The sequence below is a fragment of the Fundulus heteroclitus genome, chromosome 16 (assembly GCF_011125445.2).
Source record: "Fundulus heteroclitus isolate FHET01 chromosome 16, MU-UCD_Fhet_4.1, whole genome shotgun sequence".
In the NCBI taxonomy this organism is placed as follows: domain Eukaryota; kingdom Metazoa; phylum Chordata; class Actinopteri; order Cyprinodontiformes; family Fundulidae; genus Fundulus; species Fundulus heteroclitus.
In genome coordinates, this window is record NC_046376.1 from 13,558,283 (window position 1) to 13,573,806 (window position 15,524).

The window sequence follows — 15,524 nt, forward strand, 5'->3', positions numbered from 1 at the left end:
TATAACCGTCCAACTAATTCTCTTCAACTTCTCTAGCTACGCAGCCCATCATCTGGACACAAAATCTCCTCGCGATAATGGAGTCATTTCTCTTCAGACGACCTGGAGTCACCAACGCATGGAAATGATGGCTCTGCCAGATTCCGGTAAATTGTAAGTTGATGGAGCATGTGAAGGGAGAGGAAGAAAAATAGCATTTCCAAGAGGAGGAGAGATGATGATCGAGATTTCCAGACAGAATTAGTTATATAGGCCTGGACAACCACAAACTGAAAATTATATGTCTGGACATCTGTCATTGTTTTTTTTTTTTTTTTCTTTACCAGTAAAGTTTAAAATAGGTCCAGATCAAATTATAAATATGATATGACTCATATGCCCTTTTCTCTTAGCCAGTTTTCAAGATGGGAAAGACAAACATGCCACTGATTCTGCACATTCAGACGAGTGGTAATCTGATCTGATCAGCAAATGCCTGTAAACAAGCTACAGAGCCAAATGTGCTTATATCTACAGTCAGAACAATTATTAAAGAGTTAAAACAACAGGAACTTTGGTAAAGAGGGGTTGATTGCAGAGAACGTTTTATTTTGCTGCCCCACAGGAGGATAATTCAAGGTTAGATGGCTTTTTCTAAGTCTCTAAAGCTTACTGGTAGAGAACTCCCGCAAAGAGTGACCTCTTAGAGTCACTTGGCAATTTATGTTTTGGGAAAAAAAAAAAAAAGCATTTTCTGACCCACCATCACCACAGCAAACGCACAGGGTTTGCTAAAAGCTATCAGCTCTTTAACGGGAACATTGTGCCTTGGTCAGATGACAGTATGATTAAGCTTTTCACTAAAATAAATTTCTCTTCCAAAGGTTCTGGAAACTTTGTTTGAGTGTGTGGCATCATAAACTCTGCCAGTCTGGTTTCTGTAGCCAGGAAACTAAAAAACAGGTCTTCGAACAGGAAAATGAATTAAATATGTGGCAAAAATCAGCCTAGACGCTACATCAGCCTTGTTCCATGACCATCTCAGTCTCCAGATTTAATTCTTAATAAAAGTCTATGGGATAAGCTGAAGAGAAGAGATAATGAGGGAGAGGGAGGAGGCTTTATTCTGGTTGATACAGAGTGGCTGTAAAAAAGGGGTCAAAGGTACCTTTCTCTGTTTGCTCTAACCTAGGGAAATACTTTGTTAAAGGACTAACTATTATGTTCAATTGTCAAAAGGGGGGCTGCACAAAGTATAGCAGGAATGCCAACAGTGCAGAAAACTAAATTAAGCAACAATTCATTTCATTCGAGGGGCTGTTTCACCCCCTAAGTAAATGTACTCAGTTTAAATAAGAGGTTTTTCTAAATATTCTAAAGTGAGATTATGCATCTGGACAAAAAGAGAAATTTATTTTTTAGATTTTCTTCCAGGTGCTTCACAGTGCTTCCGTTTAGCCTTTATTTAATCTCCCTGGACTCTCAGCTAAGCACAAGAGTGGAAAGCTGAGCTTAGATTAGAGCTGGTGGGACGTTGAAGTGGGACGTGGCTTTCTGCAGCTTTACTGATTAGAAAGAGAAATTTGCGGAAAGACGTGCAAATATAAAAGGTGTCAAAAGAGCTTGTTTATGGCAGAAAAACATAAATCTACTCTCCACTAAAGTACTCTGGTGGTTTCAAAGTAAATTATATTTTTGCTGCACCGCCTTTGATATCAACATATATTTCCTACTCATTTCTAAATAATCACAATTTATATGAAAAGACAAACAAATCAACAAAGTAACATTGTGAGGATGAAGGAAACAGCCTTTACAGTATTGGGGCATCCAAAGTGCAATACCTAAATTTTAAGGTTCATTTGGATTGAATTAATTAAATTTAGCACTAGAAAATTATAAGATTTTATCAAGAAAAATTTTACTTTGTTGAATAACCACATTTATTTAGGTTTTGGTATTTCTTATTGAGTTAGTGGGGACATACCATGCAAAATCCACTTGTTCAGCCCTTAAAGGTGCCATCACATCACTGTATAAACTACTTTATGTAGCTGATATTGCTGCAAATGTAAATTCTTCAAAGAATTTCATTAAAAAAACAACGTAACCTTTTTTTTGTAGGGGGTGGTTTTTCTAGGGCAGATTTCCCTTCTTAGTAAAAGGGATGGTTACAGTACAGTATTTTTTGTCTTTGACTTGAAGTCGCTCCGGAATATAAATTGCATCAGTCAAAAAGTGCATCATAAAGAGAGAGAAAAACATATGTAAGTGGGACCGGACTATAAGTCGCACCACACTATATGCATTTATTTAGAAATTTATTTCACACAAACCCAGGACTAAAAATTTTGATTTAATCTAGTCAGCCAATTTATTCAATTACACAGCTGCATTCACAATCGGCTGAATAATAATGAACATACCTGGTAGGTTGAAGGCTGTGCGATGGTGCGATTTGATCGAAGAATATGAATTACGTAGAAAGATAACCTACGTAGAAAGTTTAATCGTCTTCTGATCTGATTGTTTTTGAGCAAAGAAACAAAGCTGATCGCCCATGAAGAAAGTCCTTTGGAAACCACTGTTGACATTCACACGGCCTCATCAGCGCAGAACAGATCATGCTATACCCCCAAAAGCACAGAAAAATGAAATTTGTTGACATGGCCCCTTTAAATACCATTTGTTGTGTGCTTCGGGCCTCTGGAAGTACTGACAAGTTGAATATAGTCTTCCAAAGTGTTGTTTGGATAGCTCTTTTCTCTAAATAACGTAATTTTTCTGCTGTTTAGTTGTCGCTTTGACTTATGAGGAAGGTCTTGTCCAGAGACTTCATCTGATCAAGGGTTAATTTCCTTCTGAGTACCGAAAGGAAGGACACAGCAAAGCGGTAAGCTGCTGATAACTCTGACATTTCAACAGACTTTATTTTAGACATCATAGCGCCTGCTGTGTGCTTGCCTATAGCTTCTTGAGAGCACAACCGTTGTGCCTATTTCAAGAAGCATTCCCATATAAGCAACATTGTTTTTTTTCTTGCTCTGGGTCAGACTCGGGCTCGAAGCCTGAAAGGAAGCGCCTTTCGCTGACATTTTTTTTAATAAAACTGGGAATAAAAAAGTTTCTCTTGTGCTATATAATAGTATATCAGTCATTAAACTACAGAAAATGGTGAAGGGGGTGGAGTGGAACGCCATGGGAGATGGTGGGGGGGGGGGGTCAGGGTGTGCGAAGGGCCACATCAAAACGCCATGAAAAAGACGCGGTCTCAGAGGATGCTGATAATGGGCTATAAGAGGGGTCTCTTGAGTTTCACTAACAAAGAATTCAGACCAAAGCATTGCAGCTCCACTTTATAAAGACCACAACTGAAGGATTTGAATGTGAAAAGGAAGCATTTAAAAGCATATTTGCCCTTTAAAAGACATTTTGAAGACATTTTTGGACACAATGATTAATTAAGCTTAATAGGCATTTTTTGTCATACCAAACAAGTAATGGTTTAACCAGCTTGTAATTTTATTTTACTTCAGATCTGATCAATCAATTAATCAATCAGACGAAATATCTGAATGATTGATGATCATACAGTTTTTTTGTTGTTCTTGTTTTGTTTTTTTACCTAAAAACTGACCCATCTCTCGCCATTTAAAAGCATACGATAAAGGCCCACCTAAGATGTCTCCTTTATATCTCTGCTATTAGAACACAACCGAACAAATATTTCCAGCCAGGGATGCCAGCTAACGAAGGCTTGGTTAGTCCACGGACAACGGTCTTCTGCCAATTAAATGGACATGGAGAAGTTTAAGCCGTTTTCAACCCTGCCACCTCTGCCACCACACATGCCACAACCACGCACAAGCACTGTCCAGAAAGTGAAAAGATGTTGCAGGAGTCACAAGAGTGTCAAGAAAGAGCAGTGGGAGAGGGCTGGACGAGATGCCACAGATATAAACACACACAAAAAAAACGGACCGAAGAATGACAAACGTACTTAGACAAGCAGCACTGACCTTAAAGCTCCAGTAGTTGGGTTGTTGCTGAGTTTCGTGAAGGACAAAAGACAGAAAGAAGGGAGACATAAAGAAAAATAAATTACTCCCTCAAGAATCATTGAAGACTATATATTAAAAAGTAAACAGAGAAAAACAAGCAGTAGAATAGGCAGGAAAATGCCAGCTTTAAAAACATTACCTAAACACTGCTGTTATTACGTAACACGCTGTTTTCTGACAACTCTGCTTGTCCTCAAATGGATTAATATTGCTGACAGGTTAATTTAAAGCATATGTTGAAAAGCACAAGGATTGATTAGTTGATAATGGAGGTGGTGGTGGCCGTGTTTCGCAGGCACCAGGTTACTGAAAACCTGAAACAAGATTCTGCTGTTATAAATGAAAAGTGCAAAATCGAATAAAACAGCAGCCCGATGTGTTGTTGCAACGCTGGCCTCTCTCCCAGATTTCACCACTGGCAAACAACCATTTTGTTCCCTTCTTGCTCTCCGGTTTCTTCCAATCTCCTTCCACCTGCTGCTCTCTTTTCATCACAACCTCAAAGCCTGACCTGCTAATTTGCAGCCCTGAATGCTGTGGCAAACATCTGCCCATTTGAACCTTCCTGCTGTTTGGACAGTGAAAGAAAAAGTGCTTACATTCTGGTAGATGCCTAAAGAAACAAGATAATAATAAAAAAAAAAAACGTAATTACGGTTTACTTAAAAGCAGACTGAGCCACTACTGGCCCAGAAATGAGTACAGACAACAGCATGCAATAGTATCAAAAGGTGGAGTGGATTTTATAAATATCAATTGTAATTCCAACTCTATGTTGTTATTCGAATCTACAGTTGATATTTAATCAATTCAGTCTCCCTTCTGCAAAACCCACATTGGCCTGAGTCGAGATTAATAAAGAGAAAAAGTGACAGGCACGTTTTTATTTATTATAGTCGGTGGGTTTTCATTAGTCACCATCAGTTTTAATGTTGTCTCAACTAAATCCTAGGCTGCCTCCATATACAACGGCAGCTGTTTATGCAAATAATTCAACATCAAGTCCACCTCTGAATTGCTCAGAATAATTTCAAGCAGAACTGGCTGCTCATGCAAAAGCTAAAACCTCACCACGCCCACTCAGGCTGGAAGTCCTAATAGCAACCGAAAGGATCTTGTTCTCCACACGTCTCATTTGGAATGCACATGAGCTGCACTTTCATATGCATGTTTGCTCACAGCTGGAAATAGTGCACACACCTCAAAATTGTACCCATGCTTGGATGTGCTGTTTGAAAAAAAAGAAAACTTGGAAGTGTTCCTGGAAACTATTTAAATGCAACGATTAACCGCCTGGCTACGCATTTAGCTGTTAGCAAGAGAAGGACGACGAAAAGCGCAATCAGTGTTTCACAAGTTTTTTTTATAGGATTTCTGAGTAGCTGCGAAGCAATAACCTGACGAAGTTTCCTCCTTTCCTGTAAGATCGAAACTGGTGATCACAAAAAAGCCTGTTTGATGAGTGCAGTACCATCATGATTACCTGACTCCGCCAGATAGATTTGCTCCGCATATCCATCTGGAAACCTTCCGTTGAAGTAATTTTGGGAAGGGGCGAAAATACTGGTTAGCTGATTGGCCTATGTTGGTGATAGACAGGCCAAATAAACCAATCAGATTCGTCGTCGCTCGTAACAGAGCGACGACGAAAACACAACCACAAGCCAAGCTACTCTTGCTGCTGCAGGTAAAGGCTCGTTAGCTCAGCAGAGAAATACTCTGTAATTCCGATAAAACTTGCTCGATAGCCACGCTAACGCTAGTTTCATCGGCTGAAGCCGCCATGTTCTTTAGACTGAACTGTCGCGCTTCCCGTTGCGTCACACCTCAACCCGCCTCAAAGCCAACGCTGATTGGACGTTCGTTTGGTGAACTGCTCCAAATTTTCTTTAACGGAGAGTAGCCAGACTGATCTGCGAGTGAAACCTTGAAAGCTCGCGAGATCAGGGTGGTCTCACGAGGCTACCATCATGACTGCCTTAACCCTGAAACATCCAGTTGTTAGAACAATTAAACATCATTACTTAAAAAAAAAAAAAACTAAATTCAACAGTAACTTTATAATTTTTCCATAAAAAACACGAGACCGGCGGATGTTTTAATAACAAGGAAGGTGCAAATTGTTAAGTCTTGTTGTTTTATATTAACACCTCACAGCAGGAGATCCTCTTCATTAGATGTATTCTCATAACGCTGCTTTAGGAAAAAACTGACATGTAGCAGTTTTCTGGCTGAAGTCCATTCGTGAAAACAGCTGTTTTGGTGTGCAGATTTGTTCCTGATTAATCTGAAGGGTTCTTGTTTATTTTATTTTGCCGAAAGCCTTCGGACAGTATTACACAGAATAGTGCAAAGTTGCAAAACAAAACACAGAAGTTATAGATATCAGTTAGATATCGCCGCTTTTCTGACATAAACAGTATGATGCCTTTCTTATATGTAATTAGGTCATTTTAAAATGTGAGCAACATACTTGCAGTATTAGTTTGCAATGACACTGACAATAAGAGTTCCCAAAGAGTCACAAAACGCGATGATATTAGAATCCAAAGTGAGATTCCTTGTCTGTGCCCACGACACGGTGGTGAAAAAAGTTGATTCTGATCCTGATTTATGCCAGGATTAGCTCCACCATATTTGTCCGGCGACTGTATCAACAAGCCGCCCCTCCTCTGACATCGAGGTGCGTCTGCAAGGCTGCTTCTTCTTTTCCAAACTCGCTCGCTGCCAATACGCTGGATTCATACAGGCTGTTTTCTAAAATTGTACATCTGCTGGATAGGAACTAGAGCATTTTATAATTATGTTACAGCAATTGTAGAGGACTTGGCACTCAAACAGAATTTTTTCACCCAGAAACAGTGAGAGATATTCTTGTTAAAAATAAAAAAATAAATAGCACAAAAGCAGGAGCCCTCGTGTAATTGTGGGTTAATGGAGAATGCCAGTCGGTCCTTACAGCGTAGCTTAATGTTAGAGGTACGTGGACATGTAGGCTTAGACTCATTATGCGATAAAAAAAAGGACATGTAGAAGAAAAAAAAATCAACCCACGCTTCTTCACTCCTTTAGCGTATGACTCCTGAGAAATGTTAGCAGCTAAAACGAAAGACAATGCTCTGATATGACGCTGTGAAAAACATCATAATTTCTGCCACCTTTTTTTTTTGCTTTTTTCTTTCTGCACATAAAAAATTATTTCTTATACCCTTGAAGCCTTGGTCCATTATGTGTTGATGAGCTATTTAGAAATCCACTGGATGGACAGATCTGTTAATGATCGCATGTTCTCTGAGGACAGGGTAACAGGTCATTGGTAAAGTGGGTCAGTGTCAGGGACGAGTTAATCATAAGGTCTCTCCAAAGGGGAAGTGAACTGGCCTTGACGAGCTGGTCATATTCAACATCACCACAAAGGTTCATTACTGAGGGTCTCCGCATCTGCCAGCAGCTTAGGGGCACCGTTTGCATGTTGTAAATAAATGGAAGTCCACTTCTTTAGACACTAATAGTGATATTGTTTTGTTATTTATTTATTTTTTTTGCCCAACCGCAAGACACAAATAAGTCCAATGGACCTGCTTTAATGGTGGAGAAGAGATCCGTGGTTTTGTGTAACTGCCTTTTGCCGGTGTCTGCTGCATTAATAAGGCTCACTTGTGGTAAACACGTCTCATCCTTTTGACCTGTTGTTTTGCTGAAAGAGGCAGATAAAGCTTGGACTTTGAGTTGCAAATACTAAGCAAACAGGAGCAGGTTTATTTGGATATGTTAACCCTGTGACGTTCTCTTTTCACTTTTCTGCACAGCCACCTCTTTAAGGGAGCGAAGCACGTTTTCTGTACAGGGAGTGCGTTCAACAACTTGTTCTGGGCTGCCGTAGTAAACCGGCAAGCAGCTCAAATGTACGTCTTGTTGCGTCATTTTTTTTTACGCCTCAAGCACATACTGTGGGGTAATGAGATCTGTTTAACAAGTCTGATTAAACTTGGACCTCAGGGGGGAGGGAAAAAAAATGCAGTTCTCAGTTCTAAAATTTAAGAATCATCTGCACAATTAAACACGGACACAGACACAAGCATGTGGGCTCCACTGAGAAGCGTAGCCTCCAAGAGTGGAGCGCTGCGTTACCTGACCTGCATGTAAAGCAGACCCTTTACTCTCTCCCCTCCTCCTCCTCCTCCTCCTCCTCCACTCTTTCTCATGTCGTCATCCTCTCAGCACCCCCCCTCCTCCTCCCCTCCGTCTCACTCATTCTTACTCGTGCGCCCTGAATCCTGCTCTGGGTCCAGTGTGGTTGCAACACACCAGCAGCCTCTCTGCCTATTGTACAAGCACAGACAACCTCTGCGCAGAGCATTAAGCCCACACACTCGAAGGGACGCACGGAAAGCTCAGTGCGCGTCTTTTTTTTTTTTTTTTTTTTTTACTACCGTCCCCTCAGCTTTGGTCTGCTGAGGCATATGCACTCTGTCACTACAACAACCACAACAAACAGAACAGGCATGGAATCTAATCCCAGCCGGCACACCCCCCCCCCCCCCCCCCCCACGCACACACACACACACACACACACGCTCGCACAGACACTTCTCTGCAACAGCTTCCAGCTCCCAGTTAAATCTCACCTGCAGAGCACTTGTGCCTGTCCAACTCTCCAGTCACCCCAGACTGTCTGTCCATCAGGTGCAGAAAATCCTCAGCGCATTTTTCACACACCCCCAGTTTGTCCGTCTCTCTCTCTCTCCCTCTCCCTCCCTCCGCTTCTCTCCACAACCTCCCTCTTTCCTCACTCAGTCCCTCTCTCTTTTCCCCCCCTCGTCTCGCTCTACAATTGCACATGCGGCGGAAACTCTTTTTTTCTTTATATCATTATTTAATTCATTACAACACCAGCCGGTTAACTCCTTCACACATCGGCCGTCGGCTCCTGCTGGCTGCTGGTTAGTTGGGTCCCTGGACCCTCCGCTCCCTCCCTCCCTCCCTCCTCTGGCTTCTCCCTCTGTGAGGAAGATGACCAGGAATCCTGGAGTCTGTTGCTTCCTCCCTGCAGCAGCGAAAATGCCCTGTCACTTCAGGATCCGTCCACTCGCCATGCTGTCCCTCCACCCTGCGTCCCTTTCTGTCTTCATTACAGTCCAATTCTTCCTCTTTAAATAAAAAAAAAAAAAAAAAACTGACCTTTGCAATGCGATATGCCTTTGCGACTTATACGGGAGTGGTTCCCATGGAAACCATGACTCCACCTGTCGTTCACCCACCTCTCTCTCTCTCTCTCTCTCTCTCTCTCTCTCGCTCTTTCTCTCTCTCTCCTCGTCCCTCATGTGGTTTTCTGCCACGTTACTATGCTTGAATTTCCCCACATTTACATACAGCAGCAGCAGCAGCAGCAGCGCTCACACACGCTCAGAATACAGTACGCGCTGTGCTCGGTTTGCTGCAGGGACAGAAACTGTGAAACTGGTCCTCAAATAAACTACACTTCAAAGGGAGAGAGAGGGGAACAAATAGAAGCATTTAAATGTTTGAATTTGTCTTCCTTCACCTCACAGGAAACAGTTTTTGCAGAAATAAAACTCCCCCCCTGATCCTGAACCGAGTGGTTTAAAAAAATGGCCACTTGTCCAATCTTGAGCTCCAGACTGATAGGACATAAAAATCATTGCAGTGTGTCGTGGACGTCAACGAGCTTTAAAGTGTAGTAAAATGCACACTACATCTCAGCAGTATAAACGCTCACGCCAAGGATGATGGCGGGGCTGCAGTGTCTACACTCCATACCACGTGATGATAGGCTGGAAATCTTTTACCTTTTATTGTAAATCTGTTTGATAGAATAGCGATAATGATAATCAGGGTTCTTGCAGGGTTTATTAAATTGAATTTAAGACCTTTTAAAGACATTTTCGGCACGTTATAAATGAAATTTAAGACCAACGAGAGACATTACCAGAAAACGTAGAATTATGCCATAAATTTTAATAATGAAACCTTTTATTGTTATCAATTTATTTATCAAAGATTTAATTTCATTATTTATATATATATATATATATATATATATATATATATATATATATATATATATATATATATATATATATATATATTTTTTTTTTTTTTTATTTATTTATTTTTTTTTTCAGTATTAAAACCAATAAAACGGTTATCTTAACCTAAGTAATCTTCCCAGCCCGACACGAATATATGTCAACATGCATCCTAATCCTACTGTCTGAGCTCATCCCCTTTGGCACCAATCAGTTTAAATGGATTATATGGATGATAAGTCTAATTGATTGTTATTTTTATCGGTCAAATTGCTTGACTGAAAACATATTGTTTTATATTAATTTTACTGTTAGAGATATTCTTTCATAAGACACTAACCGTGTCCAAAATATCACTCATGCTCAGGTTCTGAATTCCTCCATGTTTCTCCTAAGCCAAAGCTGAAATTGAGTTTACCCCCATTAGGATGAAAGCCCATGGCTGACTGTGAGAATATACTGATCTTGTTTCCAAAATCCTGCCACGGCCCACTGAATTTGTAGAAATGTATTGGCTGCTGTTTCTAAAGCTATCTACTTTGTTTGTTTTTTTTTTCTGGGAAACTGTTATAGTCACAGTTTAATGAATGACACAAAGATTTTCCAAATTATTTCTTCTTACTTTTTTCTAACAAGACCCAGACAGGGAAAGAGTATAAATATTAAAGGTGCAGTATTGTCCAGTTGAATCTAAACTTTTCATCAATAAGATACTGATTCTTTACATATTCCTGAACCAGAAAAATTATTTTTGATAAAATTTCTTTCCAACTAAAATCAATTTGATACACCTTCCTTGGCACAGATTGTTCTGTAGTCTCTGGTCTTTTTAATAAACTGTAATTGCTGTAAAAAAAAAAAAAAACACTTTTTAAAGTTATGAATTGGCATATTTCAGAGGCTGTTGATAAAAAGCTAAACAGAACCAAGATGAGCATAAACAAAGAAACGAAGGGGAATCCATTAAAACGTTTTTACATCAATCAGATTGTTTGAAAATAGATTTTTGATTTATTTTAGGGCTTTTTATCATTCATTTTAATAAAAAAAATCTGTCACTCTCACGCACGGTTCTGTACGCCCAGTTTTTGACCACTTTGGCGGTTCATATTCCTCCGTTGTTGTCAGTGTTGTCAAGTCTGCTTATTATAAGTAACTTTGGACTTTTTTTCTCTAAATGTTTATTGGAATTGTGATTTTATTTTATTTGTATTATTTAATTTGTTTGTTGTTTTATTGGTTTTTTGTGCAGCGCTTTGTGATTGTTTTGTCTGTGAAAGGCACTTAATAAATAAACTTAACTTACTCACTTAAAGGGGCTTACAAACCTCGTGAGTTGTGGGCTGTGGTTTTTTTTGGACTTGTTGTTGAATGTGAAATTGTTTATTTGGGCTTTGCTTTCTTTCTGAGTAAAACCTGTTATTATCTCCCAGCTCCCCACAGCAAAGCAAAGCTTGAGCGGTAGGTAGTTTATCCTTCCACGCCCCCGTTTACTGGTTATTGTGCCAGCCTGAGTTGACTCGGCAAACCTTAAACACACCAATGCAAGACTGCAAAGTGACAGAGAAACGAGTAACGAGACAGTGTGAGAATGAGTTGCAGTAAGTGGGGAAAATATGGGGATGGGGGTGGGGGGAGTATGAATAAGCGTGGGAGAAAGACTGGATCCGACTACAGATGGGAGATGTCTCAAAAGCATTCTGCCGATTCTGCAAGTGTAAAATATGTGCTCACTGTGTCGATTTAATTCAGCATGAAAGACAAATTTTTGTTTTTGTTTGTTTTGCTTGGAGCTTTTATTGGAGTTTTTCAAGGAAAGTGGGTTATTAAAATGCTTTAGCATAATTTTGCTGTTGCTTATGTATAATGGCATAGAATTCATACATCTATTTATTATACTATTTACCAGCGGAATCTGTATTACAGTGTGATGGGTTGCCTGCTGACTTGGTTTTTGGGCTTGTTTCTTTCGCAAGATCTGGCAACACTGGTTGGAGTGAGACTGTACTTTCACACCAAAGGTCCCTAACTTGTTGGTCCTCTTGCACAGTTTACAGCCAGCTTCGCATCGCTTGCTGGGGTCTGCTTGCAACCAAGTGCGAAAATTGCTAATATCATGCCGAGTCTCATAGAAAACATAATGTTATGCATACAACCAGTGTTCCCTGCAGGAGAGGAATGAAGTACAACACACGAGTATGGGCTATCACGCCCCTCTGTGTCTGAAAGGGAACACATCATGTTTTCTGTGACAAGCAGTCAAGCCACATTCAGGGGGATAGGAGCAAACATGGCTGCAAACCATGCCATTTCATGCCTGCAGTTATCACGGATTTGTGATTTTATAACTGCCACCTGACAGCAGTAGCTGAAAGAGTCACTCAGAAAGACAGACAACACAGAATCAACTTCTGCTTGTCGTGTTTTACTCGTATTTGTGCAGCCGCTTGTTGGGAATAAACGAAAGCTAAAAAATTAAGACTTCACTAAATTAAAATTAAGATCTTGGATGAAAATCTGACTTTTTTTAAGTCCTTAAATTTAAAGTTGCATATTTTAGACATTTTTTCAAATTTTTAAGACCCTATGGGAACCCTGAGCAATAATAAGGATTTAAAAACACGTTTATTTACAGTCATGAACTCATGATACTCATCGTTTTTTGCATTGATCATACTTTATAGGTTTCTGCATTTTCTCTTGAGTAAACCTTTGATAAACTCAGTTGACTGGACATGATTTGGAAAGCAAGACACAAAGCAATGATACCGAAGAACGTGTCCTTAGACCACTCAGACTGGATTGTTTTATACCACAAATCTGGGATAGGACACAATATAGTTTTGGCACATGGTCTCCGTTCCTTAGTAATGGGAAACTTTGCCACCACCCAGCCTTCTCTAGATATGACTGACCAACTAGTCAGTAAGAAGAGCCTTGGTCTGAGAGGCATCCGAGAACCCAGTGGTCATCAAGACTCAGTTTCAGTGCCCTCTTGTGGAAATAGTAGAACCATTCAGAAGGTGAAACATTGCTTTTGTTCTTCAATAATCTGTCCTTTATGGTAGAGCCTGGTGGACATAACAGCCTACATGAATCTTGTAGCAGCACACATTAAAGATCATCAGTCTAGGAGAAATAAATTTCTCTGATCAGATGAAACTAAAATAAAGTCTTTTGGCCAGAACTCCAAAACATCTTATTTGGAGAAAGGTAGGCCCTGCTCATCATCTGGCAAATGGCATACCTACTGTAAAGCATGGTGGTAGCAACACCATGATGTGGGGATGAGTTTCTACGGTGCTTATCAGGATAAAAGCAAATTAGCAAGGCAGAAATGTTCCCAAAAATAGAATGTAATACTTTTTCCTTCATCTTTTTTTGGATGGATTTCTATGGACAAAGAATACTAGGTATGTCAAATTGGTAAAAAAATAAATAATTCAACATAAAAATGTTGTCTTATTAATTTATAATAGTCTACAGCTTCTGCATTCTGTAACAGTTTACTGTAACTGATTTTTCATTATTGATGTCTGTTTACAGCTGTTTGTGGTGAACGGCGAACATTTAAGGCTTTCAAACCATTTATGTTCTGAGGCCCAAAAACAAAACAAAAAAAACCTCATGAATCATAACCAGATTCACCAGATTAATCATCATCACCAGACTAATAAACAAGGTGCTGCATCTGCTCCATGTGTGCTTATACCGTTTTGCGACGTGTCTCTTAGATTTTATTAAACATATATGATTATTACAAAATTAATTTGAAGTGATAATAATTCAGCTACATCGTGTAAACACTGTTATTGACCACAGGTTTAGGGTAAAAACTCTGGGTTTTAAAAACCAAATTGATCTTTCACCCTAGCAGAAAGAAAACATGGACAACCTCTTTGAAATGTGTCAGTTGCATTTTTCCTTGACTTTTTAGTGAATACATACATTAAAGGGTTGTCTCTGTAATAGAATCTTCTGACATACGTAGTTTTATTGATGAAAATCATGGATGTTGTTTCCACAGTAGGAGTGTCTTTCCTCACTTTCAGTCGCATATGAAATCTTAGTTGACATTGCTGTAGAAGGAGGAGTTGCCTGCTAAATATCTGCTGAATAACAAATCATGGAAAATTTACCCCGACAACAACGACTACCAGGGTAAATTAAAGTTCAAGAAAATAAGAACAGATAATCCCTGTTGTGGGTTTTATTTAAAATGTCCCTTAAGGACTATGCTTCAAACATCCAAAAGTGCAACACTTGCATAGCTTCCTCCACGCTGACAGTGGGCAGAGCAGGACAAGGACAGTCAAGAAGGTGCAGCAGCCAAAACACTCTTTCTTTCACTGTAAGCATCACTGTAAATGATGGGGAGCACTTAGACCTTTGGGGGGGAAAAGTCATCCACAGGACAGGGGCTACAATTTCTAAACGCTGACTGAGCAAATTTTGTGTCTCCCAACTCTTTAAAGTGTGGCTGAAAAAAAAATCAGATTTAGAGAAGTATTAATATGAGATTTGTTTTGTTAAAGGAGCAATAAGTAATAATGACACCTAGTGGTTAAAATCTGAACAGCACATAGGCAATGCCGTCATTTACTCAACAGTCGTTGCACTGAATCTTTACTTACACAGGACAGGTCTATGATGTTGTGTTTGGTTCTATTTCTGGTCCGCTTCTCTTACTGGCTTCCATGTTTTCAGACTACTGCTCTTTTGCAAACATAAAATACCAAATGCCGCGCTCTGTTTTGAGAACCCTGGGAGCGTTCATTTGATTGGCTCAGGAACCAGGAAGTAAACACGGGTTACACACTGAACCAAAGTCAGTCTAGACCGTGCCTCTAGGTTTGAAAGGAGACATTGTTGATGGAGAAGACCGATTGTTTCTGGGGAATGTCACTTACATCCCAGGTGACAAATGATTTTGGTTGTAATAAGATATATAAATAAATAAGATATTTTATAGTAAATATCTTATTTATTGCTCCTTTAAGAACTCTGATACTGTTAATCTTAAACTGCCTAGATCAGAACTAATGTGACACACGGGATTCAATCTGGATATGTCAACTAAAACCCACTTTGTCACTGCCCATTCCAAGCCTGTTTTGTGTGCTTTAGAATTAGACTCCATTCACTAACAGTTAGAAAGTTGGAAATAGTAAACCAGGATATAATTGGAATCGTAGATACTGTATCTGCATGATGGTAAAAGTTAACTTAGACTTAGACTTAGACAAACTTTATTGTCATTTTGTATGCACAGAGTGCGTAAAGAACGAAATTTCGTTTGCATACAGCTTGAGAATTTCTGTGAATTGCAGTGGATTTCAGAATAAAGTAACTTTGCAAGATAATAAAGTAACTTGGCAGGAAAATAAAGTAACTTTGCAGGATAATAAAATAACTTTATAGGATAAATGAAGTA

At 39.5% G+C, this 15,524-nt stretch overlaps 1 protein-coding gene across 12 annotated transcripts in view; it reads right to left on the reverse strand.

Moving 5' to 3' along the window:
• si:ch211-278a6.1 (SRC kinase signaling inhibitor 1) overlaps positions 1–15,524 on the reverse strand; it is a 138,780-nt gene that overhangs the window by 45,867 nt on the left and 77,389 nt on the right. For 11 of the 12 annotated variants that reach the window (XM_021324619.2, XM_036147834.1, XM_036147835.1 and 8 more), the window contains one exon: positions 3,999–4,025. In XM_021324619.2, the coding sequence (XP_021180294.2) occupies positions 3,999–4,025 (27 nt within the window). Of the gene's footprint in view, positions 1–3,998; positions 4,026–8,668; positions 9,975–15,524 lie in introns of those variants that run through there. The other variant, XM_036147840.1, reaches the window with a different exon arrangement.